General features: G+C 51.6%; 2 protein-coding genes across 3 annotated transcripts in view; both read left to right on the top strand.

Annotated features, from left to right (window-relative positions):
• VPS39 (VPS39, HOPS complex subunit) overlaps positions 1 to 5,955 on the top strand; it is a 47,022-nt gene extending 41,067 nt beyond the window's left edge. The window contains exons 20-25 of one of the 2 annotated variants that reach the window (XM_027553623.1): positions 445 to 547; positions 755 to 800; positions 1,901 to 2,050; positions 2,215 to 2,349; positions 2,603 to 2,694; positions 3,907 to 5,955. In XM_027553623.1, coding sequence (XP_027409424.1) covers positions 445 to 547; positions 755 to 800; positions 1,901 to 2,050; positions 2,215 to 2,349; positions 2,603 to 2,694; positions 3,907 to 3,982 — 602 coding nt within the window. In that variant the 3' untranslated portion in view covers positions 3,983 to 5,955. Of the gene's footprint in view, positions 1 to 444; positions 548 to 754; positions 801 to 1,900; positions 2,051 to 2,214; positions 2,350 to 2,602; positions 2,695 to 2,926; positions 3,839 to 3,906 lie in introns of those variants that run through there. The other variant, XM_027553624.1, reaches the window with a different exon arrangement.
• Positions 5,956 to 6,334: 379 nt separating this feature from the next.
• Positions 6,335 to 23,650, top strand: PLA2G4F (phospholipase A2 group IVF). Its single transcript, XM_027553622.1, has 20 exons — positions 6,335 to 8,296; positions 10,086 to 10,158; positions 10,763 to 10,899; positions 10,989 to 11,117; positions 11,533 to 11,573; positions 11,787 to 11,829; positions 12,297 to 12,363; positions 14,855 to 15,021; positions 15,117 to 15,221; positions 15,414 to 15,451; positions 15,641 to 15,776; positions 17,365 to 17,501; positions 17,725 to 17,947; positions 18,677 to 18,791; positions 19,017 to 19,154; positions 19,246 to 19,353; positions 20,326 to 20,520; positions 20,788 to 20,954; positions 21,474 to 21,660; positions 21,954 to 23,650. The coding sequence occupies exons 1-20, from the start codon at positions 8,186 to 8,188 to the stop codon at positions 22,172 to 22,174; spliced, it is 2,538 nt and encodes an 845-aa protein (XP_027409423.1). The 5' UTR covers positions 6,335 to 8,185; the 3' UTR covers positions 22,175 to 23,650.
• Positions 23,651 to 27,722: the final 4,072 nt, after the last annotated feature.

Genomic DNA, 27,722 nt, shown 5'->3' with positions numbered 1-27,722 from the left:
TCTCTTTTGGGTGTGAACCACATGCTAATTGTTAGCCAGGTTGAAACCTATTCGTTGCTTCAGTACGTGTTCTTGGCCAAGTTCCTTGTTTAGCAATTTCTGTAATCTGGAATAATTTGTCTGAAAAAGACACATCTGCCTGATGTATAAGCTCCATGAGAGCAGAGACCAGGTGTCTGCTTCCCTTAGCTGAAGCGCCTGGCACATTGTAGGTGCTTATTATGCATTTAGCTGATCATCAAGTATTGTTCTCCCATTTATAAATGATCACAGGAAAAGATGAGATAAAGTACCACCTAAAATAGTCCTATTCCTCCTCACTTTTAAAAATTTTAGTAATTTCCTCCTTGAAAAGAATCCCTGTCATTCCTCTAATAGCTTAGCCCCTGGCCTTGGGCTTGCCTGGTCATGATGATGGTTTCTTCCACTCTTTTCCCCCCACAGGCCTCTTGGAAGAACGTGCCCTCCTGCTGGGACGCATGGGGAAACATGAACAAGCTCTCTTCATTTACGTCCACGTCCTGAAAGACACGAGGATGGCTGAAGAGTACGTTGACCCTGCCGTCCCACCTCCCAGGGGTGTAAAAGAGGCGCTGCAGAGAGATGAGAGGCTGAGAAAGCCGCCCCTACACTTGCAGCTGAAGCGAGGTCACCTCGTGTGCTGGCCCCCGATTGTGCTGTCATTAGGCTGCTCACTCAGGCAGCATCCATGCCCTCTACATGTGAGCTTGTCTGATCACTCTCTCCCTTACAGGTACTGCCACAAGCATTATGACCAAAACAAAGATGGCAACAAAGATGTAAGTAGTCGGCCCCAGGGCGCACACGGGCATTGCACTGCCCCTCTTAGCATAGCCAGCGCCCTCTGGTTTGGGCCACAGGTGCACTGGCAGGAATTGCTGACATAAGACAGGGCATGGGTTAGGGCCCTGATGGATTTTGCGCACACGTGCTGAGAGAGCGGCAAGGTGACCGCAGTCTTGGTTTGCTCGGGGTGGTTCTGGCTTGGTCTGTTGTCATCCGTGTGATTATTTGTAGTGCCCCTGCCACTTTATTCTTAAAACAGTCTCAACTTGTACAATAAATTTCCTGGCCAGCCTGTTGAGAAGGAACATCTGATGGTTCTTACAGTGTGCCCATGTGTGCTCTGCATAAATTCCGTGTGGATCTGTCAATGTGTAGAGAGATTTTTGATGGCCATTGTTTGGCAGTGGTTGGGGGGGTGGGGTTTGCTACCCGAATCTAGGAGGTAGAGGCCAGAGTTGCTGCTTATCGATGTACAGCACAGCCCAGAATGTTGAGAAACACTAGTGTGGGTCCAGTAGGAGATGCAGCATCTCATCTCGGGCTCATCTGCATCGGCTTATACATGGCAAGGTCTCAGCCTTCAAAGCCAAAGGAAATGAGGGGTCTCTTGGAGTCATTTTGTTAGCAGTATAATGCTAAACAATACAAGGCATTTGATTTTTTTTTTCTCTCAGAAAGAACACGATCTTTAACTTTTAAAATATTTTATTTCTCTTTATTTGACTGCACCGGGTCTTAGTTGTTGCACTTGGGATCTTTGATCTTCACTGCAGCATGCAGGATCTTTTGTTGTGGCTTATGAACTCTTAGTTGCAGCATGTGTGACCTAGTTCCCTGACCAGGGATCAGACTTGGGCCCTCTGCATTGGGAGTTTGGCGTCTTAGCCGCTGGACCACCCAGGAGGTCCCACACAATCTTTAATTTTTGACATCTTCAGTCAACGGACTTTACAAAATTTATTAAAAGGTGAAAAATGCTGCGTTTTAAAGTTCCTCCAGACCAGCCCTCTTGCCTTTAGGTGTGGTCACGCTGAGGGTTTGGGGAGGGTTGCTGCCGGCCTGATGCGTGCATGGCTTGTTGTGTATGAGACAGGTGTATCTGTCCCTGCTCCGGATGTACCTGTCGCCCCCCAGCGTGCACTGCCTGGGGCCGATCAAGCTGGAACTGCTGGAGCCACAAGCCAACCTCCAGGCCGCCCTGCAGGTCCTAGAGCTGCACCACAGCAAGCTGGACACCACCAAGGTCAGCAGCTCTCCTCGCAGAGATGGAGGGCGCATGTGGGGAGCGTGGAACCACAGGAGGGGCTGGCAGGAGGGACGGGGGTTTGAGGGCTCCGCGACGTCAGGCGTTTTCTGTCTCACTCCTGTCCCACCTCTCCCTGTTCCCGTCTCTCTTCCCGTCCCCAGGCCATCAACCTGCTGCCCGCGAACACTCAGATTAACGACATACGCATCTTTCTGGAAAAGGTCTTAGAAGAGAATGCACAGAAGAAACGGTTCAACCAAGTGCTCAAGAACCTTCTCCATGCAGAGTTCCTGAGGGTATGAGCCTTCCAGATGCGAGTGAAGGCTTGTACTTTTCAGTGTGAGGCCATTACCATGTCCCCTGAGACAGAGGCAGAGCTTGGTGCTTTTTAACTCTGTGGCTCAAACTGATCGGTAACCAGCTGGGCACGTAGCTATGGGTGTTTCAGTTAGGGAGCCCCTGTGGGCTGGGAGGTGAGGCAGTGCCGGCCCCTCCTCCTGTCCTGCCTGCCAGACAGTGGGACCTCCCCCCCAATCTCTCTGCTCCCAGGTCCAGGAAGAGCGCATCCTGCACCAGCAGGTGAAGTGCATCATCACAGAGGAGAAGGTGTGCATGGTGTGTAAGAAGAAGATTGGGAACAGGTGAGCCTCACCCATAGCTTGCTCAGGGTAGATTTCAGCCCCTTAACCCCAGAGGGGAGAGCAGCTGAGGGCTATCTGGGCCGCTTTTAGTACTTGAGCCTCCAGAGGGCAGGCCATGTTTTCTGGTGTATCTGTGGGGTGGGGTGCTTTGAGAATTTAAAGGCCTGAAATGTGTAGCATGGGGCTCTTGACTTCTTGCTCATAAAGCCCTTTCCCTCTGGCTGCTTAACAGTGACATGTACCACGGGGTGTGTGAGAGCTGTGTGTGGCCAGGAGGTTCTTATCTTTTAAGGATACACCTCTGAAAGAAGAAAAAGGTCTTTCAACCTGCTGCCTCATGATCTGAGTAAAATCCTAAAGCAGCATCATTCTGTTTTAAGGCATATACTCTAGTTAGTGCCCCTTCCTCCAAGGAAGAGTGATTTGTCCTTTTACTTCTATGGCTGGAAGAATGCTTCCCTTCAGAAAGACCCACTGCCCATTGTTAGAGTTAGCCCAAAATTTGTTCTGAAGGGCAGTTGGCGCTCAGTAAACTGCTGCTGAGCCAGGCTGGTGCGTTGCCCTGTCTGGCTGTGTATTACACACTGATGGCAGTAGGAAATATCCCCTGCTACTAGAGTGTCATGCCAAGTGGAGGAAGTCAGAAAGAGAAAGCCAAGTGCCACTTAAACGTGGAATCGAAAATCTGACACAAATGAACTTACCTACAAGAGAGAAATAGACCCACAGACACAGAGATCAGGCTTGTGGCCACCAGAGGGCGGTGGGGGGGAGTGAGATGGACTGGAGTTTAGGGTTGGTAAATGCAAACTATTATATTCAGGATGGATAAACAAGGTCCTCGCGTATGGCACAGTGAGCTATATCCAGTTTCCTGGCATAAACCATAATGGAAAAGAATATAAAAGAAGAAGGTGTATATGTGCATAGCTTAGTCACTTTGCTATACAGCAGAGATGGGTACATTATAAATTAACTATATTTCAGTAAATTATTTTTTAATTTAATAAATTAAAAAAAAAATCCCCATGCAATTGAACGGCGTGGACCTCATCCTCTGTTTGGATATGTGACCGAGATGGTGGCCACACTGCTCTTTATGGTTAGAGTAGGTAGCTTCTGGGGTGGCTCCTGGTAAGGTGCCTTTTCCAGTAAGAACTTGTATTCTCTTAGAGGCAGCCCTCACTCCCAGGTCATTTTCCTTCCCTGCAGTGCATTTGCAAGATACCCCAATGGGGTGGTCGTGCATTACTTCTGCTCCAAAGAGGTCAACCCGGCTGACACCTGAGCCCAGCAGGCCGAGGACTGAGCAGCGGACAGCTCGGCTACCCCAGAGGGGAGAGCCCCGGCCTTGGGAATCGGGACTGCTGCCACCGCTGGGAGTCTCCCTGTTTGGACACTGGCTACCTTGAGCCCTGGAACATTTCTGAATTATTCAGACTTGTGTTCTGATGTTGCCAGATTTTTGATAGAAAAAGAAATTAGTTACACCTTTTATACCATTATGTTGCAGGCAATTTCAGAGAATTGGATACCTGCTTGGACAGGAAGAGATGGGAAAGGCACCATCCTGCGTTTGCATTCCAGTCACCCAAATATGGAAACTGTCAAGTGTCTGTAACCCTCCTGGGGGTTGTTTATTCAGTTTTCTGTTAGGATGTGCATAGGACTTCACAGGAGCCTTCAGCTTGGCTGCCTGGAGTCCCTTGAGCAGAGAAGCCCCAGAGCCCCTCTGACTGCAGAGGCCGGATGGGTCCGCCCTCTAGGTAACGCTGGTCACTTTGTAGTTGCTGACCCTGCATCCCCTCACCAGTGTCCTCCATCAGCTCTTGATTTTTCAGTCTCCTTCTCTTTCTATTTATTTTCTTCCTTTATCTCTCCCCTCACTGCTCCACCCAGGCTTTCTCTCCCATTCTCCTGATACCAGGAATTTTGAACAAGGTAAAATGAGAAGCAAGAGGAATTCCTGATTTCTAGGAATACATTGATAACTGACTGTCACATGTGGTGTAAATAGAACCTCCTTGGACTGTACACTCCATGCCCAGAAGCTTAGAAGAGCATCGCTCTCAGGGCAGAGTATGACAGTAGCTTTCAGGGTGGGCTGCCCTGGGTATCTGCCTCTTGGCAGATGTCTGCAGAGGCTCCTGCTCCAGGTTCATCCTCCAGCCCCCCCAGGGCAGGTTGGTTTAGGCTTGCTGAGCAGAGTGCTTCGTGCTTTGGGCGCCTTTCTCTTTCCAGCCCATGTCATCCACCCACTTTGGCCTGACCATTGTTCTTCAGCTTTGTTTTGCAAGGGTTGGAGGATTGCGCTGGGACATGGATGGTAGGGGGATCCCTGCTGCACACAGGAAACGATCAGATCAGAAACTGACAATGATAACGTTGGGTGTGCTTGTAGGGGGCTTGGGGAGAGCCGAGAATGCTGCTGGAGTGCAGGAGCTCCTGACAAAACTCACCGCCAAACTTGGGGGAGCCCTTGTTCAGGGGAGACCCCGCCTCCCGTAGGGCCCCAGAGCCCACGGGCGGAGTCCCCAGCACTGCAGGCTGAAGACGCACAGGGAGCGTACCCTGTCCTGTCCTCGCTGGGGGCCTAGACACTCACCATGACCCCAGAGTCCAACAGTTTTGAGGGTAGGTGACAGTGCCCGATACTGACACTGCTCTGGTGGCCTGTCCTTGATACGCTGAGATCCTTTTTAAACCATAGCATCGTGCTGTTTGGGGCCTGTGTTGTAGCCTGACTTGCTGGTGGTGTAGACGAGGCTCCTTACAGGCCCACCCTCCATGGAGGGTCTGAAGGGACAAGAGTAAGAGCCATCAACGTTGTTCACAGAGATGGGGGACCCTGCTCAGGTTTGGGAGGCCAAACAGCACATCACAAGATCCACATCCCACTGGCCATGCCCCTGCTAAGAAGCAGGGCCGCCCTGGGCCCTATTTGCACCAGTTCTGAGCACCAGGCTGAGTTTCCTCTGGAGCAGCAGCTGAAACTGGCCCCAGCCCACACGCCCTGCCTTCCTGGCCTCCGTGTGCACCTTCCATTCCCACCACCTGTGCAGCACACGTGTTTGAAGCAATAGAATAAAAAACGTGTTTCCTTCCCTGCTGGAGTATATAAACAACCCAGTTTTCCCGAACTCCATTCTCCTGCCCTAGACACTCTGCCCTCCACGGAGGTGTGGCGAAGGCTGGAGATAAACGCACTACAGTGAGGACTGGCAGAGCTCTCATAATAAACATCATTAAGTAAGAAACCAAGCCTGTCTGGGTCTCTTCTCCCCCAACCCCTTTCCTGTGGGATTTGATGAAAATAACAATGAAATGCCAACTTAATCAAAATCTTGGTGGTCCATTAGTTTAAAACCCGCCTGACAATGCAGGGAACACAGGTTTGATCTTTGGTCCAGGAAGATCCCACATGCTGTGGAGTATGAAATAGCCCGTGTGCTGAAACTGCTGAGCTCACGCGCTGCAACTACTGAAGCCTGAGCGTCGCAAGAGAAGCCCACACACCACAACTAGAGTAGCAGTGAAGACCCAGTGCAGCCGTGAATAAATAATTTTTTTAATTAAACTATAGCTTAAAAAATTATTTTAAAAAGAATTGGAAAGACTAATCCGATTAGTGACTAAGGAAAAAAAATCAGTGTAACACTGTCTTGATCTGTGTTGTCCAGTTCAGCTAGTGTGTAGCTGCTGCGTTGACAGCATGCATGGAGAACTGCTGCTGCTGCTGAGTCGCTTCAGTTGTGTCCGACTCTGCGACCCCATTAGCAGCCCATCAGGTTCTCCAGGCAAGAGCACTGGAGTGGCTTGCCGTTCTATGCATGGAGAACATCTCATCACAAAGTGTCAGACACACCGCAGCTGTAGCTGATCCAAACTGTTTCCCCTTCACTTCACATGTTACGGCCTCATGCCTCTTCCTGCAGCTGAGAATGACTGGGAAGTGCATGGTGGGTGTGGAGTTGGTGGGAGTAAGGGACTGAGGGATGTTTGAGAAGTGAAGTGTGGGTCCCCTTTGACCAGCTTCAAAACAGCAGTCTGTTCTTCCTGTGTCCTTGAGAGCCATCTCTGGCCACCCTGAGTTCTCTCGAAAAACATCTGGGACTAAGAGGTTTGACTTTCTTGAGGCATGGGGCCAATGGCTTCCAGGAGAAGGTGTGGTAACAGCCTAGAAAATCTGTCAGGAGCCCTGGCTGCCAGGCCTGGCTGACTCTGCCCCCAGCTAGCTCCGTCCCCCCTGCCCTCTTCAGTCTCCCCTGCTGTGTACAGATCACCAAGAGGGTGGGACACCATTTCTGAGATCCCAGCATAGGTTCTTGACCTCATGCTCCAATTGAGCAGAAATAGGCACTCCGCTTTGGGACCTGGCCAATAGCCGTTCTGGGAGTTTCTGGTCAGCACTTGCCTGTGGGTTTCATTTTGGAGTTGAATCACTTCATTTGGAATGTCATTTTTTCAGTCTCCAACTTGTGCCACGGGAAAGAGAGAGGAGATGATCTTGGTTGAGGAAGAGAAGTGTATCTCCCAACAACTCACTGCCCTAGAGATCCTTTCTTCCAGAAAAGGTGCCTATCTTGGACACCTCAGTGGTTGTGGTCCACGGAAAGGGGGACATCACACACCATCTGCAGCCTCAGGCTCACGATGGTCAGAGGGGACTCTGAAGCCTCTTTATCTCCAGTAGCTTAAGGACAAGCGGACCGGGTTTGGCCTGCCCTTATCCATACCACCTGGCTATGTGCCTGCTTCTGTCCCTGGACCATCCAGGCATTTCCACTGATTCAGGAAGGGCACCTGGGCAGAAGCCACAGGGAGTCAGGAGTCTGAGTTTGTCCAGGATGACGTCGGGCCCTCTTCACCTTTGGACCAGGGCCTAGTGCAGTGCCCCCTCAGGGTCTGAAGAACAAGTGAGGGGGACCTTGAGAGATTAGAAATACTTTGAGTTCAGATGAAACACGACACCAGAGATTTCCAAGTTTCTGCTTAAGTGCTTCGTGGAAGGTGGGACTTGAAAGGTGTTGGTTTTAGGATTTTCTGGTGGCTTGGTGGAGACTGGGCCCCTAATGCAGCACTTTCTGGCTGCTCTTCCCTGGACCACCTGTGTTGGCATCATCTCAAAGGCTTGTTGGAAATGCAAACACCTGGGTTCTATCCATACCCACTAAATCAAGTCATCTGGGGCTAGGGCTCAGGCATCTATTTTCCATAAGCAGCCCCCTGATAACCAGGGGCTGCTGGGACTGGGAACCAGATTGCCCGTTCTGCATCCTCTTGGAAAGGGTCCGAAGTCCCTTCTGACAGGAAACTGGGCTCCAGGCACTTCCTGGAGCATGTCAAACCCCACCTCCAGCCCCAGTTAAGAGTGCTCAGTGGAGCAGCCAGCTCCACCCTCCCCACCCCAGCTACCTGTCAGACTTAAGCCAGCAGCCAGTGTGGCCAGAGTGCAGGCAGCGTTTCCTGCCAGGAATTGGGCTGCCTGGCCATGCCCTGGGTGCTCTGGCCCAGGTGGCTGACAAGCAAGGGGCTGCCCCTCCTGGGTGCGGTGCAGCTACAGAAGCGAGAGAAGAAGGGACCTCAGTGCGAGCAGTGGCGGGTAAAGTACCTGATCTTCCCTGGGGGTGTGGACAGAAGTTCTGGGAGCCCAGTCCGCTGTGGAGACTGGGGCCAACCCTGGGAATGCATTTGGATCTGGGCCAGGACCAATTCGCTCCATATTACCTGGTAGAGCTTAGAGAACCTGGCCAAACAATAATCTGAAAATAGTCCCATCTGCTTAGGAAGAGGAGGGCGAGGTGATGTGACACTCGCAGCTGGTTGGGTTAGCCTGGCTGTAGAGTTGCGGGGTTGGTGGTTGAGGGGGTGGTGAGAGTGAGGGGCTCGCTGGGGTCTGGAGGAGATTCTCACTCCTGGGAGGCTGCAGTCTGCTTTCCTGAGCCCAAGCTGCCCAAGTCTCCTTAGTGACTTGTCAGACCAGTACCAGTTGCATGACTCTAGGTTTCCCTTCACCTCCCAACCCTTCTTGGGCCATCATTTAGCCTTTGTCAGGAGCTGGCGGGTGCAGCTCATCACAGTTTTCTCTTTTGATAATCTCCTAAACACTTCACTCGAGGTTTCACTTCAGCTGTTCAGCTATAGCAGCGGTACTATAGTCAGGGGAGCTGCACGCTTGTGATGCACAATAAACATAATTAGTTAATGTATTAAGCACGTATGCTGGGCACTTTGTATGACTTCTCATTTAAAACTCACTATAACCCTATGAGATTATCATCTTTTTTTTTTTTTTTTAACTTTACAATATTGTATTAGTTTTGCCAAATATCGAAATGAATCCGCCACAGGTATACCTGTGTTCCCCATCCTGAACCCTCCTCCCTCCTCCCTCCCCATACCCTCCCTCTGGATCGTCCCAGTGCACCAGCCCCAAGCATCCAGTATCATGCATCAAACCTGGACTGGCGACTCGTTTCATACATGATATTATACATGTTTCAATGCCATTCTCCCAAATCTCCCCACCTTCTCCCTCTCCCACAGAGTCCATAAGACTGATCTATACATCAGTGTCTCTTTTGCTGTCTTGTACACAGGGTTATTGTTACCATCTTTCTAAATTCCATATATATGCGTTAGTATACTGTATTGGTGTTTTTCTTTCTGGCTTACTTCACTCTGTATAATAGGTTCCAGTTTCATCCATCTCATTAGAACTGATTCAAATGTATTCTTTTTAATGGCTGAGTAATACTCCATTGTGTATATGTACCACAGCTTTCTTATCCATTCATCTGCTGATGGGCATCTAGGTTGCTTCTATGTCCTGGCTATTATAAACAGTACTGTGATGAACATTGGGGTACACGTGTCTCTTTCCCTTCTGGTTTCCTCAGTGTGTATGCCCAGCAGTGGGATTGCTGGATCATAAGGCAGTTCTATTTCCAGTTTTTTAAGGAATCTCCACACTGTTCTCCATAGTGGCTGTACTAGTTTGCATTCCCACCAACAGTGTAAGAGAGTTCCCTTTTCTCCACACCCTCTCCAGCATTTATTGCTTGTAGACTTTTGGATCGCAGCCATTCTGATAACACTCACTTTAGAGACAGGGAAACTAAAGAGCAGGGAAATGAAGTTACTTGCCCAAGGTCATTTAGCTAGTCCGTAGTGCAGCTTCATTTTGATCCTGGCCCGACTGACTTCAAGGTCACATTCATCACCAATGTGCTCAGCTCCCAGTGCTTCACCTGCCAAGGCCTCCTGGGTTCCTGGCGCAGGGACATCAGTGACCCTGGGCCAGGCTGCCTGACGCTCTGTGATGGGATGAGGGAAACCTGAGGTGGGCCCCATAGCTGGCTTCCTGGAACTGAGTCTTTCTGTCCTTTCAGCGGGAGACCCACCCCTTCTATGACCTCCAGGTGAAGGTGCTGAGGGCCAAAAATATCCAGGGCACAGACCTTCGTGAGTGACCCCTAATGCCACGCTTTCTCCCTTCCTCTCCCTGGGGCCTCCCCAGAGCTCAACAGGGGCTGGTCAGAAGTGCACATGTGTATTTAGAGTCTAGTGGATGGAGGTCTGTCTGGTGAGGGAGCCCAAGGGTCAGGCAGCCAGGAGCTGGAGGGGAGGGGAATATGCAGACCACTGACTCCTCCCTGAGTCTAGCACATGGAGCAATGCCAGCCTGGGTGAGCATGTGAGGCCCGCTGCTGCCAGAAGTCACTGTCTGCTCTCTAGGGGTTTCCATTCCAAGGCTCACACTGGGCGGGAGCTTGGAGCTCGTTCTCTGGATCAGGCCCTTTCTGGGAATTACCCCATGGGCTGTGCTGTCACATAATCTCTTCAACTGGTCTCCACAGAATCTCCATCCTGTTTAATGGGAGGAGTCTCCCTGGTGGAGATGGACTCAAAGTCAAAGACATGGGCTCTCCCCATCTCCCCACCCCAGCCTGCTCCATGGGCAGCCTCCCCTCCCCTCTCTGCCCTTCCTACCCAGCCCCAGCTTCCTCCAGGAAACCTTTCCTGCCAGAAGCTAGAGGCTGAGGACCCCTGTCCATCCTACCAACAGTGTCCAAAGCTGACTGCTATGTGCAACTGTGGCTGCCCTCGGCATCCCCCAGCCCCTCCCGGACCAGAGTGGTGGCCAACTGCAGCGACCCCGAGTGGAATGAGACCTTTCACTACCGGATCCATGGTGCCGTGAAGGTGAGGGCTGGGCTGCGGAGGGGGAGGTCTCCTCCCAGATGCTTGCCCTCTGCCCCGTCTCAGGTCCTCCCTTTTGACACTGTCCCCAGAATGTCCTGGAGCTCACCCTCTATGACAAGGACATCCTGGACAATGACCAGCTCTCCCTGCTGCTGTTTGATCTGAGGAGCCTCAAGCCAGGCCAACCACACACACACACCTTCCCCCTCAGCCAGCAGGTGAGCCACCCCACCTGGGCAGTGGGCTCAGCCCAAGGAGATGAGGGCATAGGGATCTCCAGGTCAGCATGGGCCAGGCCTCCAGGACACACCTCCTCCATCCTGCAGCCCTGGTCCCACAAAGCTTTCCTGCAAACACTCCTTCCCTGAGTGAAACCGACACGTGGGCTCCTCGAGGGGATGGACTCTGTGTGTCTCTGTCAGTCATGAATCCTCAGTGTCTAGAACATACCTGCCCACAGCCTTGAATGGATGGAGCTCCTGGTGGTGATGCCACTACCCCAGGGCCCATGAGCAGCCACGACAGCAGTCTCCCTTCTAGTCCCTGGAGCTGAGTAGGACTGGGGGTAGCGGGAAGGTCCTGAAGCTCTGGGAGTACTTCGAAAACTGGTGCTCCCTTGCTCCCTCCATGTAGGAGTCACACGAGCTGCAGGTGGAATTTGTTTTGGAGAAGAGGTGAGTTCCAGTGGAGCCCATACCCTCCCATATAGGCTGAGACCCTCCCAGCTCCCAATTACCAGGTCCTGCGCTGACCTGGCTTTAGAGGGGAGGTCCTGATCCTGACACCCACCCCTACCCCAGACCTGCCCTGCTCCCTAAGTTCTTCAACTGCTTTGGTTACATTATTATAATAACAGCCATCTTGAGGGATTCATGTGTTCCTTGCAGCCAGGTGCCCGCACCTGAAGTCATCACTAATGGGGTCCTGGTGGTGAGTAGGGGAGACCAGTTGGGGGATCTTCAGGGCTTGGGGGCGCTTTGAGGAGTCCATGACTGAGCCCATCATGCCCACTTGCCTGAAGGGCACTCAAGGGGAGACATGTGGGGGAGGCATCTCCAGGGACAAGGGGGCACCTTGCCTCCACCTGAGGGAATAGCCCAGAAGCCAGCCTTCCCTCCTGGGCACAGCACTCTGCTCACTCAGGCCCCTGGCTTCTGAGACTGCCAAGGAGCCACTGGCCGGGGTCCCTCCTCTCCTCCTGCTTTCCTTCCAGGGGCCACTGCCTCTGAGTCCTGGGAGGGGGTTGTGACAGAAGACCCCTGCTCATAAGGCACAGGCCCTGGGAAGGATGTCAGCTCAACCTTTCCCCAGAGAGCCCTCCATCCCTCTCTCCTGGTTGAGGCCCTGTTCAGGGCCCCATAGATGCTCTGGCTCCCACAGCCCTCTGCTTTCCTCAGGCTCAGCCGTGTTTGAGAATCCAGGGCACCCTCAGGGGCGATGGGACAGCCCCACATCTAGGGCACGGTGAGTCTGCCCAGGGGCCTGGGGGTCTTGCCTTCTCTCCTGGGGGATTGGAGGCTGCTGGTTTCAAGAAAATGGGTCTTAGGCAGAAAATCCTTAATCTTTCATTGCTTAAAGCTGACCAAGGATGAAATGGATTGCCTCTGAAAGTAGTGAATCTCTGGGAATATTCAAGTATTGTGGCTGTATCTGTTCAACTACTGATGTACAAAAAATACCCATAAAATCTCAGTGGCAGACACATCTGGAGGTCAGCTGGGGCAGGGCTGATCTAGGCTGGACTTGGTGGGGTGACCTGGCTCGGCTCCCATGTCCCTCGTCTGCCTTCTGTGACCAGTGGACAAGCCTGGGCATGTCCTGAAGACATCTGCAGAGGTGCAAGAGAGCAAGTCCAGATGAGCAAGAGCTTTTCGAGTCTTTGGTTACATCACAGCCACTCACTAACATTTTGTTAGCCAAAACAAGCACAAGGCTGATTCTAAGTTGGAGGGCAAAGAATACAGTGGCTTCTTTAGTGGGAGGAATTGAGGTCACATGGCAAAGAGTGAGACCTCTAGAAGTGAAGAACTGGGGCCATTGCAGTCGGTCACAGAAGGCAGGCACTCAGGAGGGGGCCCAGGTGTGGGAAGGGAGCGGAGCCTGTGTGGCAGTAAGGTCACTCCGACGCTGGGAGTCTGGGCCTCCGGGCCAAGTGCTGCCCAGGTAACATCGGGCACTTTCTATGAGTCAGGCACTGGGCTAAGCATTTTATAGTGTTTTATTTTTGAATCCTCAGAGCAACCTTGCAAAATAGGTACAGTCATTACTCTCTTTTAATTCATGAGACGGAGGCTCAAAGAAGCTTGCTTAAAGTCACACAGTCAATAAGTGATGGAGCAGACCCGGGCCCAGGACCTGTTTGCTCCCCCCACCACAGCTTTTATTGTTTCTTTCTGTGAATAGTCCATGTTAGTCTCAGCCTGAAAACTGTGGTGTGAATAGAAGTATCGCTTATTCTTTAATTTCCTTCCACCCTTGCTCATGTCAAGTCTCAGGTCTCATTTGGTGCCAAAGAAGGCAAATAGGGAAAGGGATTCCATTTGGACCTCTGCTCCTGAGTGTTTGGGATCTGGGGCTCTTTTGTGGGTCTGTCTGGTCCCTTCTTCATGGTTGTCATTTGTAGCTCTTTCTGTCTGGGGTCTCGCTTGCTCTCCAGAAAGCTGCAGAGTCGAGGGCAGGCCCTGCTGCTCCTGGGCCTCCAGGCCTCTCCCTGCCTCCTCCCGGGCTGGCCTCACCCAGGCAGGGCCAGCTCTCCTCTGCTTCCCCAATCCTGTCCTCTCTGTGCCATGAACCCACGTCCTCCTCCTACCTCCCCTGCAAACCCTCTCTGTTCTCACAAGGTCTTATGCTTCAGAAACAATATGAAGCTTTATTTGCTTTCTCTCTGGCCACAAACCTGCCCCAAAACAGTCAACAGGGCTTGAATAGGGCAACAGAGGGGAAAGTACCTGTTGAAAACTGGTAATTAATGTAATAATTAATATAGGATCATTATGAGGAGAAGGCAATGGCAACCCACTCCAGTACTCTTGCCTGGAGAATCCCAGGAGGAGCCTGGTGGGCTGTTGCACAGAGTTGGACATGACTGAAGCGACTTAGCAGCAGCAGCATTATAATATGATCCCATATATATATTTTAAAAATATGTGTTTTATACCAGGCTTCCGAGGTGGCGGTGGTAAAGAACTCACCTGCCAATGCAGGACACATAAGAGACTTGGGTTCAATCCCTGGGTCAGGAAGATTCCTCGGAGGAGGAATTGGCAACCCACTCCAGTATTCTTTCCTGGAGAATTCTGTGGAGAGAGGAGTCAGCTGGGCTATAGTCTATGAGGTTGCAAAAGAGTCGGACACAACTGAAGTAACTTAGCATGCACTCATGTTATATCGGAGAAGGCGATGGCACCCCACTCCAGTACTCTTGCCTGGAAAATCCCGTGGACTGAGGAGCCTGGTAGGCTGCAGTCCATGGGGTCGCTGAGAGTTGGACACGACTGAGCGACTTACCTTTCACTTTTCACGTTCATCCATTGGAGAAGGAAATGGCAACCCACTCCAGTTTTCTTGCCTGGAGAATCCCAGGGACGGGGGAGCCTGGTGGGCTGCCGTCTATGGGGTCACACAGAGTCGGCCACGACTGAAGTGACTTAGCAGCAGCAGCAGCATGTTATGTACTTAATACGATAATCTCAAAATCATCAGCCCCATAAGCCCTGAGCAGGAGCTCTGCACTCAATGACAGCTCCCAGTTCTGACTAGGACAGGTTATAGGACCCTGAGTGTCTTTTGTGATACCTTGTCTGTGGGACACCGTGTCAGAGAGTGAGCAGGGTGACGAGCTGACATTTCCAAGGGGAAGAAAAGGGGAGTTGCTGCTGGGGTGCCGCCATCATGAGCCACACACACCCCACCCTCACCCCCTCGCCTGGCACTCACCTGGGCCCTCTGCTCTCAGGCCCTAGGCAGATTCAGCTGGCAGTGCCTGGAGCCTACGAGAAGCCCCAGCTCTTGCCCTTGCAGCCTCCCACGGAGATGGGCGTCCCAGCCATGTTCACCTTCCACGTGAATCCAGTACTCAGCTCCAAGCTGGAGGTGGGCCTAGGAGAGAAGCTCATGGTCCAGGTGAGTGACGTGGCCTGGGAAGGAGCGAATGACAAAATCAGTCTAGTCTGGACGAGGCCCCTTTCCCTCCACTCTGAGTGTTTTCTTCTCTGCAGGGCGACCCGAGGGCCAAGGAGGAGTCCCAGACCAGCAAGCCTGGCATCCTGCTCTCATCTCTGGCCCTAGGCCAGGAGCAGCAGTGTGTCGTGGCCCTGGGGGAGGTAAGGCCCTGTCCAGGTGCCTGAGGGATCCCTGCCTGCTCTGTCACCACCAAAAAGGGTCAGGGGGAGGAGGTCAAGATAAGGCCAGCCTGGGGCTCAGTCATAGTGTCCACATCCGGGCCACAGTTACCAGAGCAACCAGTGTTGTGAGTCCCACTCAGTGCTCTGGTGATGGGCCGTTGTCTCTTCCAGGGCCAGGAGGTGGCCATGAGTGTGAAGGCAGAGATGAGGTGAGGCAGTGGGGGCTATTCTGCTGACTCAGCTCAGCTGGGGGTTGGGGGTGTCTGGTTCCTGTGGGGTCTTCCTGAGAGGTTCCCTGGAGTGTGCATCTGTCTGCTCCTGTGAAAATGGGTTTGGCTGGAGGCTCTCCTCCACTGAACCGTCACCCAATACCCCACCCCCGACTTCATCTGAGGCAGCTCTGGAGACCTTGACCTGCGTCTTGGCTTCGACCTCTGTGATGGGGAGAAGGAGTTTCTGGAGAAGAGGAAGCGGCTCGTGTCCAAGGCCCTTCAGCAGGCTTTGGGGTTGAGCCACGCTCCCGATAGTAGCCAGGTATGGAATGGAGGCGCTGGGCCCCAGAGTGGCTGGGACCAATTCCAACTTCTTCCTTGAGAGGACTGACTGTGTGGCTAGGAGGTGACAGGAAGCATTGAGGAAGCGTGGGGACCAGCGGAGGAAGGCAGCCGGCCTGTTTGCCTGAGCTGACGGGCATGCTCGGGGGAGTCAGGACCCCGTACATAATGGGAGCTGAGGGGGCTCTATTAGTCTGCTCCGGCTGCTATAACAAAACACCCCAGACTGGTGGCTCAAAAAATGGACATTTATTATCTAGCCTGGAGGCTGGAAGTTCAGATCAAGGAGCCATCAGGGTTGGCATCTGATGAGGCTGCTCTTGCTGACTGCAGACCTTCTGGCTGGGCCCTCACATGGCCTCTCCCCTGTGCATGTGCAAGGGTTTGGGGGAGTCTCTCTCTCTTCCTCTTCTTACAAGGACACCAGTCCTATGCGATGAAGGTCCCACCCTTATCACCTCCCATAATCTATATTACCTCCTTGTTGGGCCTCCCCCTCATCTCCGCGGGAGGCTGTGGGGGCAAGGACACAATGCAGTCTGTAAGAGTAGACAAAGAGATTTGGAAGCGGAGGCTCCGTGGCAGCCTGTGTCTGGGAGGCAGGGGAAAGGCAGTGCTGAGGGGGAGACCTGGGGTAGATTAGGAATGAGCAGTGGCTTCCTCCTGTGCCTGGCGCTGACAAGCTGAGCAAGCCTAGACTTCTGGTTTGGTAATGCCTGCCCTGCACCTGGTCTCCATTCTGTGGGCAGAGGGTAGAAAGGGCACAGGCCTGCCAACAGGCCTTCTGCCTCCTCCAGCCCTCTGAAGGCACAGTGACCTTGTTGGAATGCAGTCACAGAGCATTTCTTTCAAGACAGGAGAAGAAAGGAAAAACAGTGAAAGGAACCAGAAGCCTGGGATGGAATGAACCAGACCTTCCTGGAAAATTTGAGGAGCCAAAAAGTTTCTAGTCTGATCCCACCAGGCCCCTCTGATCCTAAAAAGACATCTGGGCACCTCTTGTGTCTGGTCCAGGTCCAAGCCGCATGCTTGCCTTTGTCACTTCAGTTCTTATTCTCAGCTGGGGGTAACTTCATGTCCCACCCATCTAGGGGACATTTGTCACCACCACTGGGGGAGGGGAGGGGGATGCTACTGGCATCTGCTGGGTAACGGCCAGAAATGTTGCTCAACATCCTATAACACACAGGATAAGTTCCTTACAACAAAGAATGATCTGGCCCAAAATCACCAACAGTACCAAAGTTGAGAAACCTTGATCTTGCTGTTTTGAGCAAATCCAATATCCCTCTCAGGTACATACTTTCCTGGTATAATGTTAAGAGCCATCTCTGAGGCTCTACTGCATCAGTTTGATAGCCTAGTACTTACTATTGGTATGATTGTGGACACAGTATCTAAACATCCTGAGCCTCAGTTTCCTCATCTGTAAAGTGGGGATGCCATTGGGTTGCTTTGAAGATTCGGTGAGATAACACAAGACTTTTAGACCAGTGTCTGATACGCTAAAGCAATAACAGACGAGCAATAGTGGGAGTAGACGGTATCATGACTATCATTGTGCCCAGGTGCCGGTGGTGGCCGTGCTGGGTTCAGGAGGTGGAACCCGAGCCATGTCGTCTTTGTATGGCAGCCTGGCTGGGCTACAGGAGCTCGGCCTCTTGGACACTGTGACCTACCTGAGCGGGGTCTCTGGGTCCACCTGGTAAGTGAGGTAGGGGCAGGGCAAAATAAAGGAGAGCTCTGAAGGGGCAGGGGCATGACCTGGTGATCTGGTGAGGAGGAGCAGAAAGGGACAGAGTCCACAGGGCCCTCTGAGTGGGTGGTGCAGGTCAGTGCAAGGGATGGGGGAGGGGGTGACTCACAGACACCTGCATCTCTCTAACCCCTTGCTGTGCCTCCCTGTCCCTAATTCCCTCCATACCCAGGTGCATCTCCACACTCTACCAGGACCCCGCCTGGTCCCAGGTGGCCTTGCAGGGCCCTATTGAGCGTGCCCAGGCTCGGGTGTGCAGCAGTAAGATGGGGGCAATGTCCACAGAGCGCCTGCAGTACTACGCCCAGGAACTGGGGATCCGGGAAAGCCTCGGCCACAGCACTTCCCTCGTTGACCTCTGGGGCCTTCTCATTGAATATTTCCTGTACCAGGAGGTAAGAGATGAGTAGGTAATAAATGAATGTGGCTCCTGTCCACCTTACCCCATCAGCACTTAGTTCCACTAAAGCTTTCCAAAAACTTAGTGCCTAAGCCTCACTTCCAGAGACGGTGGTTTTGGTTGGTGAGTTGTCAAGCCCTAGTTCAGATCTGCTTTGAAAGTGTCCCAAATGATTCCAACCTGCTGTTGAGGAAGAATGCCACTCCAGCCCACTGGCCAAACAGGCATGATGCACATCACCTGGGGATTTCTCCTGGAACTGCAGGCCCAGCAGACACTAGGAAGTGAGATGAGAGCTGAGTGAAGTTCTTAGGACCCTGGGGACCTATGGGTCCTGGCCCAGTGCTGTGTGGCTGTTAGTTGTGAAAGTGATATCTTATTTTTAAGAAAGGAATACATGTTTTCTAGTGATTTACTTTTTAAAAGAAAGTAAAGTGGATTTTCAGTTGTTCCTTTAAAAATGTCACTTGACTCCCTTGGGTTCTGATGTGCTTTCTTGAATGGGAAGAAAGGGGGAGGATGTTCCCACAGGCCCTGGAACCACACAAAGTCCACAGTGGCCTCTGCTCTGCTGTACCCCAAAGCTTGTCCTTTCCAGAGTTGTCCCTAGATTACAGCCCTTAGCAAGTGAAGTCTTGGGGTCACACCATACTGTGCAGGGTGGCACGGGGTGTGGGAAGGGAACTCCAAAAAGGCCAAGCGGTCTCCCTTCTTTCCCGACCAGGAAAATCCTGCCAAGCTGTCTGACCAGAAGGAGGCAGTCAGCCGGGGCCAGAACCCTTACCCCATCTACGCCAGCATCAACGTCCGAAGCAACATCAGTGGGGAGGACTTTGCAGGTGCCAGGGTGTGGGGACCTAGGGAGCAGGTAGAGGCAATGGTGGGGTCGGGTGTAAGAGGCCAGGGTTCTTGGTGTACAGGTGGGTGCCTTGGAGCAGCACAGTGGGCCTCCTGCACCCTGCTCTGAACAAGGCAAAGATTCCTGCTCTGGCACAAGGGAGGTGGGGAACCATGGGCTCCTAGTCAGAAGCCCCTAGTGACATTCCTTTCACTTTGGCTCCCAGAGTGGTGCGAGTTCACCCCCTATGAGGTCGGCTTCCCCAAGTACGGCACGTATGTTCCCACCGAGCTCTTTGGCTCAGATTTCTTCATGGGGCACCTGCTGCAGCTCCGGCCCGAGTCCCGGATCTGCTACCTGCAGGGTACGTCTAGGTGGGAGGGCTGGGGACAGGGCAGGCTCTGTGAAGTGGGTGGAGGTGTTGTAAGGGCCTGGGGCCTTGCCTTTCTCCCTAGGTATGTGGGGCAGCGCCTTTGCAGCCAGCCTGGATGAGATCTTCCTAAAGACCTCTGGCCGGGGCCTCAGCTTCCTAGACTGGCTCAAAGACAGTGTGAACATCACAGGTGAGGACAGAGATCCCCCAACCAAGCCCACCCCCAGCCCCCAATACCTCTTTCCAGCAAAGGACCCTGGCAGAGGCCTAAGGAATGAGGGAGAAGGACTTGGATGTCCCATTCAGTTCAGAGAAGTACTGAGAAGATATCTTCTAGCTTAGGGTCTCTGGATGCCCAGAGGTCTATAAAGAGGCTGGAGGATGGGGGGCCCATGTCAGAAAATGGAGTGGGAGCTGTGAGTGCTCTGTGATAAGCCTATGCCTTTAAAATTCTCCATTTGAGCTTCAATTAGATCAATCTGGGGCTACTAGGCAGCTGGCTGATCCTCTGCTCACCCACCTCAGGGTTCCCCTTCAGCCCACTCCTTAAATGGCCCATGAGCTTCCTGCTATGTAGAATACCTTCCCCACCTTTCTTTCCTGGGTAACTTTTGCCCTGTTCTAAAAGTTCGGCTCAGACATTATTTTGTCAGGAGGCATCTCTGTTCCCCTGCATCCCCCCAGGTTGATAAAGGGTCTGACTGCCAGAGTCCCGTAGAACTGTACGCACATCCCATGTGGTCCTGATCTCAGGGCACTGTCACCATTATGACCTCTTTATGTGACTCTCCCTTGGTACGCTGTGAGCCCTGGAGGGCCAGGGCCGGGCCTGTCCACCTCTGCAAACCCGTGCCTGGCACAGTGGCCAGCATGACATGTGATAATTGCTCAGCAGGGTGAAATTCTAACCGGAAGTTGCATATGCAGCTTCAAGGGTAGGTGGTATTTAATACATGCTGTGTCATAGGCAACTTTCAAAATGTGGGGACCATGAAAGAAAAAGTCATTTAAGTTTGGGAAGCCGTGGTCAGAGGCCTGGGAGTTGGGGTTGGGGAAGAGGAAGGGCATGGGGAGATGAAGCGGGCTTCTATGAAGCACAAGGACCACTGGGCAAAGGAGGGCACCACTTCTCACTGTATTTCACCCTCCCACCTCCACCTAGATGGCTCCCAAGAGCTCCAGCTTCACGATCCAGGGCGGCTGAGAACCAGGCTCTTTACCCCTCAGGGACCCTTCTATCAGGCTGTGCTGGACATATGCACCTCCCGGTTGACCTCAGCCGAGAACTCCAACTTCACCCGGGGCCTCTACCTGCACGAGGACTATGTGTCTGGCAGGGAGTTTGTGGCCTGGAAAGGTGGGTGCTGCTCTGGGCAGGGTCCCACCTACTGCCTGTGCCTGTGGCTCTCTGAGGCCAGTTCTGCCTTTTGACCATGATGAGGGTTGGGGTGGAGCTCTGGCTGCCCCGAGGGGCTGGCAGGGGAAGGACTGTGATGACTGTGCTGGGGAGGCAGGGCTGGGAGCTGAGATGGGAGACCCCGTGGCTGTCAGAGAGGAGAGCTCTCGACAGAGAGGGGCGAAGAGAAGAGGGGTGCTGCAAACGCAAGCATTCGTCTTTGTGCAGATTTGCATCCAGACGCCTTCCCCAACCAGCTCACTCCCATGAGAGACTGTCTATACCTGGTGGACGGAGGCTTTGCCATCAACTCCCCATTCCCGCTGAGCCTGCAGCCACAAAGAGCTGTGGACCTCATTCTGTCCTTCGACTATTCCTTGGATGCCCCTTTTGAGGTAAAGTGCAGGGCGGGTGGGGGATGGGTCTTTGCTACAGCAGCCTGGCTGGGCGTTGAGCGATCGCCCTTTAAGGAGGGCCTGGGTTCTGAGCTGTGGGTGAGCACCTTTGTGAACACTGTTAGCAGTTCTGGTCTCCCCATCTGGAAGGTGATGGGGAAGAGTGAGAGTCAGGAGAGGCGGCCAAAAAGAGTCCTCGGGAGCCTTTATCCGGGTAAAGAGGAGACTGCTGCTCTGGCCCATGCTGTTTCTGATGGATTCCCTGCTCCTGTCTGGGCCTGGGTCTTGGTGTGCTGTCCCTTGGTTACAATGGTAACCACAGAGCCAGCAGGGCCCCCCCCAGGGAGTCTCGGTCAGCGGCTCCCTCCAGCCGTGTGGGGTTTTGGAGGTAGGATCTGTTTGTGTTGCCTGAAGTCACTTGGCTGGTGGGAGGCAGAGCTGGCGTCGAAGCCTGGGCCTGTGTGAGTCCAGGGGGCCTCAGGGAGGGTCAGAAGTGCACAAGTCAGCATCCCTACTCAGGTCTTACAGATGACAGAGAAGTACTGCCTGGACCGAGGCATCTCCTTCCCCAGGATTGAGGTGTCCCTGGAGGACATGAAGGAACCCCACGAGTGCTACCTGTTTGCCAAGGCTGAGGACCCAAGCTCACCCATCATACTGCACTTCCCCCTGGTCAACCGTACCTTCCGCACACACCTGGCCCCAGGTGAGGGGAGCCTGGGGTCTGGGTCTGGTCCACAGAGCCCTGGGCTGGTGAGGGGGATGCTGTCCCCAGGACAACGTATGAAAACCTTTCTCTTGGAGGCCCCGATCTGGCCTCTGCTTCCTGGACTCAGCATGCACATTGGCCCGGCTCCTCCTGGTGGGTGAGAGAGCTGAGATGGGGGCCCAAGCAGAACCTATGGAACCAGCTGGATGTCCTGGGGAGGTGGGCTTTTGGATTGGCAACTCCTAGCCACAGAGTACCCTAGCCCAGCCTCTCTCCATGTCCCATCACAGGTGTGGAGCGAAAAACGGCTGAGGAGAAGGCTGGTGGGGACTTTGTCATCAATGGGCCAGACACTCCCTATGGCATGATGAACTTCACCTTTGAGCCCCAAGAGTTTGAGCAGCTGGTGGCCCTGAGTCGATACAATGTCCTGAACAATGTGGAGACAGTGCGGAAGGCCCTCCAGCTGGCTCTAGACCGGCGACAGACTGGGGACAGGACTGGAGGCTGACCCAGGCTGGAGCTGGCGGACTGGGACAGAGGAGGGACCCTGGGCTCCAGACCAGGGCTTGGTAGTGGGAGGGGCAGCGGACCCTGCGGGGCTTCTGCTTCTCATCTCTTTGGAACCTGCACTGAGGTCCCCAGGACCTCGGGATGTTCCTCCAGGTGCAACCTGGACTTTTGGGGGTCCCTTCTCCCCTGTGTTTCTGGGAGGAGGTAGTGTGTCGGGGAGGGGATGTATGGCAGACATGAACAGTTCTCATCTGACATTGGAGTGTGTGGAGGGACTCGGGCAACCATCGTGGCCCAGAACGCACACCAAACACAGGACTTCACAGGGACCAGGTCTTTAGACCCTCAACAGAAGGGGCACTGTGAGAGCTGAGTGCAGGTTACTGCCCTGAACTGACACCAGAAGCAAAGATGTGTCCATCCAATCCACACTTCCTGCAAACAGCCCCAGCCCTAACCATCCCTCCATGCCCCACTGCATCTGGATGCTAACGGCATCCAGAATAAAGGGGGACCACATCGGTTGCCCATCTGGGTCACTCACCCCAGGGTCCTGTCTGTTAATCCCTCTTCACCTCTAGCCTCCTCTGCCTGCCCCATGGCTCCCCACCCTTCTGTGCTCAGCCTCCTGAAGGTTGTGGGATGATCTCCGCTCCTGGCTGGGCTCCAGCTGGAGGTTCCCCATGCTAATTCCCCATCTTTGCTCTTTAAACTTGGGTCACATCCTCTTATCAGGTGTACAGCTGCTACCTTGAGCAAATAGTCTCACCATTCCCAGAAGTTAAATGAGTATGTCTAGAGGGCATACCCACTTATCGGAGCAGAGCAAACATGAACTTGCCTGTGGCTCTGGCCTGTGAGCGCCTGTCAGCTGCCAGGGATGGGTAGGGGCAGAGAGAGCCTAGCTGAGAACTCAGAGCCTGAGTTCCCACCTTTTCCACAGGTGTGTCCTGCCATCTGGGCCATCTACTTCCCTCTCCCTCTGCTTATCATTTCTTCTGACCCACAAGGGACCCTCCAAACACCCGAAGCCTCTCTAGCACTGGCAGATTTCTGGTCTGTGGAGAGGAGATCCACAATGACTGGGCTTGGTGTGGGGGTCTTCAGGCCCTCTCCCTCTGGCCAGGGCCTCTGTGGCCTCTTTCTCCTCCTGCTGTCCCACCCAGTGCTGAGCCGCCTGGGGCCCTTCCATGGCCCAGCTGCCATACAGTAAGTCCCCGACACACGAACTTTCCAGTTGTGAACTTTCAAAGATACGAATGTGCGTTCCATCAGCATCAGGCCCTAGTGAAACTGCAGCTTGCCTTCCATCTCCTAGTGCTGACCATCCTTCTGCCCCACTGTCTCTCACCTCCTTTTCCTCATCCAGTCAGTAACTCATTTTGCCTGTTCACTCAATGCCCACCCCTGTATGACAGCTTTTGTCATGTACTTTTTAAGGTACTGTACTGTAAGATTAAAAAGGTTTTCTTTATTTGTTATGTTTGTTTATTATGTATTATTTGTATGAAAAGTATTATAAACCTATTAGAGTACAGTGTTATATAGCCAATTGTGTTAGGTGGGTATCTTAGGCTAACTCTGTTGGATTTAACGTTCAAATTGGACTTACAAACATGCTCTCGGAATGGAACTTGTTTGTACGTTGGGGATTTACTGTACTCACTGCTCATTCAACAATCCCCTGCTGCCAGGACTGCTCACTTTGGCTATTGCCTCTGCCTAGATCTGTCTCTCTCTCTCCCCTTCTCTCTCTCCCTCAATCACACATGCACAGATAGGCATGCTGTCCAGGGCCCAAGTCACTATTCGTCTTTTAATCAGGGAACCTATGTGACAAAGCCTCACCTGTCCTGACTCTGGGAAGAAAACCCTAGTTCTGGTTTCCAACTAGGAGGAAGCTGTCTAGATCCCAGTGTGTGGCCCTAGCCTGGCCTTGGATCCGAGCCTCTAGCTGGATGGGAACCAGGAGGGCTGAGGGAGTTGGGCCTCAAAAGGGCCAGTGCTTTTTGCTGGTGTAGGGTGGGGCAGCTTGGGTCTTTCCTGCCTCCTCCCCAGGGACCATTGCTCCTCAGGCCATCTGATTAGCTGGTGTTTGCACATCTTTTATGACTTTCTCCTTTGACCTCCTGTCTTCCTTTTGGTTTTATCTTTCTTTTTGTTGAAGTGCAAAATTGAATAGTTCTATAGTGGAGGAGTTCATCTTTCAGTGTCCTATCTTTTTGCCTTTTCATACTGTTAGTGGGGTTCTCAAGGAAAGAATACTGAAGTGGTTTGCCATTCCCTTCTCCAGTGGACCATGTTTTGTCAGATCTCTCCATCATGACCCATCTGTCCTGGGTGGCCCTACACAGCATGGCACATAGTTTCACTGAGTTAGACAAGGCTGTGGTCCATGTGATCAGATTGGTTAGTTTTCTGTGATTGTGGTTTTCAGTCTGTCTGCCCTTTGATGGAGAAGGATAAAAGGCTTATGGAAGCTTCTGGATGGGAGAGATTGACTAAGGGGTAAACTGGGTCTTGTTCTGACTGGTTCCAAATCGGGAAAGGAGTACATCAAGGCTGTATATTGTCACCCTGCTTATTTAACTTATATGCAGAGTACATCATGAGAAATGCTGGACTGGATGAAGCACAAGCTAGAATCAAGATTGCAGGGAGATATATCAGTAACCTCAGATACGCAGATGACAACACCCTTATGGCAGAAAGCAAAGAACTAAAGAGCCTCTTGATGAAAGTGAAAGAAGAGAGTGAAAAAGTTGGCTTAAAGCTCAACATTCAGAAAACTAAGATCATGGCATCTGGTCCCATCACTTCATGGCGAATGGATGGGGAAACAGTGGAAACAGTGACAGACTTTATTTTTTGGGCTCCAAAATCACTGCAGATCATGACTGCAGACATGAAATTAAAAGACGCTTGCTCCTTGGAAGAAAAGCTATGACCAACCTAGACAGCTTATTAAAAAGCAGAGACATTACTTTGCCAACAAAGGTCCATCTAGTCAAAGCTATGGTTTTTCCAGTGGTCATATGTGGATGTGAGAGTTGGACTATAAAGAAAGCTGAGTGCCAAAGAATTGATGCTTTTGAACTGTGGTGTTGGAGAAGACGCTTGAGGGTCCCTTGGACTGCAAGGAGATCCAACCAGTCCATCCTAAAGGAAATCAGTCCTGAATATTCATTGGAAGGACTGATGCTGAAGCTGAAACTCCAATACTTTGGCCACCTGATGCAAAGAACTGACTCATTTGAAAAGACTCTGATGTTGGGAAAGATTGAAGGTGGGAAGAGAAGGGGATGGCAGAGGATGAGATAGTTGGATGGCATCACCGACTCAATGGACATGAGTTTGAGGAAACTCCGGGAGTTGGACAGGGAGGCCTGGCATGCTGCAGTCCATGGAGTCTCAAAGAGTTGGACTCAACTGAGTGACTGAACTGAACTGAACTGATAGTGGAGGATCTGTGGAATATAAATCTTCTGAGTCCTGATATGTCTAGACTTGGCTTTTCTTGCCCTGACTTATAACAGTCGAGAGGAGGGAAGAATTCTTGGTTCAGACTTACATTTACTCAGATTTTTATTTTCCTTGTGTTGGATATTGCTGCTGGGCACCCTGATGTCAGATGCATTCTCATCCCATTGTAGGTAATTTATCTTTACCTAATTTTTAGGCTTTTCTCTTTGTCTTTGATTTTCAAAGTTTCACTATGATTTTTCTAAAGTTACAACTTGAAAAAATGAGTAAGCTCTTTTGATTTTGAGATTCATGTCTTTTTGAAGCTCTAAGAAATTATATACCAATTTTATCAAAACACTACTCCTCTTTATTCTCTCTTTCTGGGTTCCTATTAAATGGATACTGAAATGTATGAATGGATCCTCTGTATCCCTAAACTTCCTTTTACATATTCAATTTTTTTCATTTGTGTGGTATTCTGGAACTTTTCTTTGCATGATTTTTTGGTTCATAAATACATTCTCCACCTGTGGGCAGTCTGCTCCTCTATCCATCTTCTGGGGGATGGGTTTAACTTTTGACTGTCACATTTCCCTGCTTAAATTCCCAAATAGATCTTATGAAACTACCTGTTTTCATTGCATGGAAATGCTTGACCACTTACCTCAGATGGCGTTAATATGTACATTTGATGGAAATTTACTGATTATTAAGTGAAAAGTTTCCTTGGGGCAGATTCTCTGTTGCCTACCCTTCTTTATATATTTGGTAATTCTTGGCTGTCATTTCATCGCTGAGAGGGTTATGTACAAGCTCCCAGCTGTGATGGCTCTTGGTCAGGTCACTGGCCGTGCAATGGCAACGGTGGCCTTCAGGGGCAGTGTGGGACTCAGGGAGGAGGCGCAGAACCTTGAAGAGACGTTATGAATTTAACCTATGTTTGTATCTGATGGGTTTGGTGTTGCAAGGAGCATGTACAATATTACAAAGGAGAATTCCAATTTCAAGATGAAAGACAGAGGACAGGCTGAGATCACTTCCCAGCATTTTTTTTTTAAAAATTAACAATTTTCAGTTACCCAGTAAATTTTCTGAATTTGTTTTTTAAGAAAAAATTTAGGTTAAATCAGAAATTGTACATCCTAAATAATAAAAAGTTAGATGTTCTATTTGCAGGGAAGCAATGGTGATGTTGACATAGAGAACAGACTTGTGGGCACAGTGTGGGAAGAAAAGGGTGAGACGAATCGAGAGAGCAGCACTGAAACACATGTGTACATTGCCACATGTAAAACAGACAGTGGGAATTTGCTACATGGTGCAGGGGGCGTGAACCAGTGCTCTGTTACAACCTAGAGGGGTGGGATGGGGTGGAGATAGGAGGGAGGTTCAAGAGGGGGACATGTGTATACTTAAAGCTGCTTCATGTTGCTATATGGCAGAAACCAGCACATTGTAAAGCAATTATGCTCCAATTAAAGATAAATAAAAATTTTAAAGTTAAGTATTATTGTTGCATAAAGTTCTATTCTATGAATAATACCCGAGTTTCTTTTTTGATCTCCAGGGTACTTTTTAGTCCCCCAATGCACCATCAATCTGAGGTGACATCCCTTCACTTCCATAAGGTCAGTCAACTCTGACACACAAAAGGGTAAGGAACCTCTTGGTCTGAGAGCTGCCAGCCTCACGAAGGTTCTCGAGGGCCACTTACAAGGAGCCATGAGGGTGAAATGAGACAAGGTGGGTGATACACTGAGCACAGCAGCTGGCAGGCTGTCTGCTCTCAGCACTGGCTGGTTGCTCTTTTCTAAGAGGTGCTAAGAAAAAACAAGACCAGGAGCTGACTGTGGCTCAGATCATGAACTCCTTACTGACAAATTCAGACTTAAATTGAAGAAAGTGGGGAAAACCACTAGACCATTCAGGTATGACCTAAATCAAATCCCTTATGACTACACAGTGGAAGTGAGAAATAGATTTAAGGGACTAGATATGATAGCGTGCCGGATGAACAATGGATGGAGGTTCATGACATTGTACAGGAGACAGGGATCAAGACCATCCTCAAGGAAAAGAAA

This window comes from Bos indicus x Bos taurus, chromosome 10 (genome assembly GCF_003369695.1).
Source record: "Bos indicus x Bos taurus breed Angus x Brahman F1 hybrid chromosome 10, Bos_hybrid_MaternalHap_v2.0, whole genome shotgun sequence".
In the NCBI taxonomy this organism is placed as follows: domain Eukaryota; kingdom Metazoa; phylum Chordata; class Mammalia; order Artiodactyla; family Bovidae; genus Bos; species Bos indicus x Bos taurus.
This window is presented reverse-complemented; position numbering and strand designations above follow the sequence as displayed.

Excerpts from the sequence above, each read along its gene's own strand:
- PLA2G4F (XM_027553622.1), top strand. The coding sequence starts at position 8,186 with ATGCCCTGGGTGCTCTGGCCCAGGTGGCTGACAAGCAAGGGGCTGCCC. Across the intron at positions 11,830-12,296 it reads TCACTAATGGGGTCCTGGTG|GCTCAGCCGTGTTTGAGAAT; the intron begins GTGAGTAGGGGA and ends TGCTTTCCTCAG. Across the intron at positions 20,955-21,473 it reads CCTTGGATGCCCCTTTTGAG|GTCTTACAGATGACAGAGAA; the intron begins GTAAAGTGCAGG and ends ATCCCTACTCAG.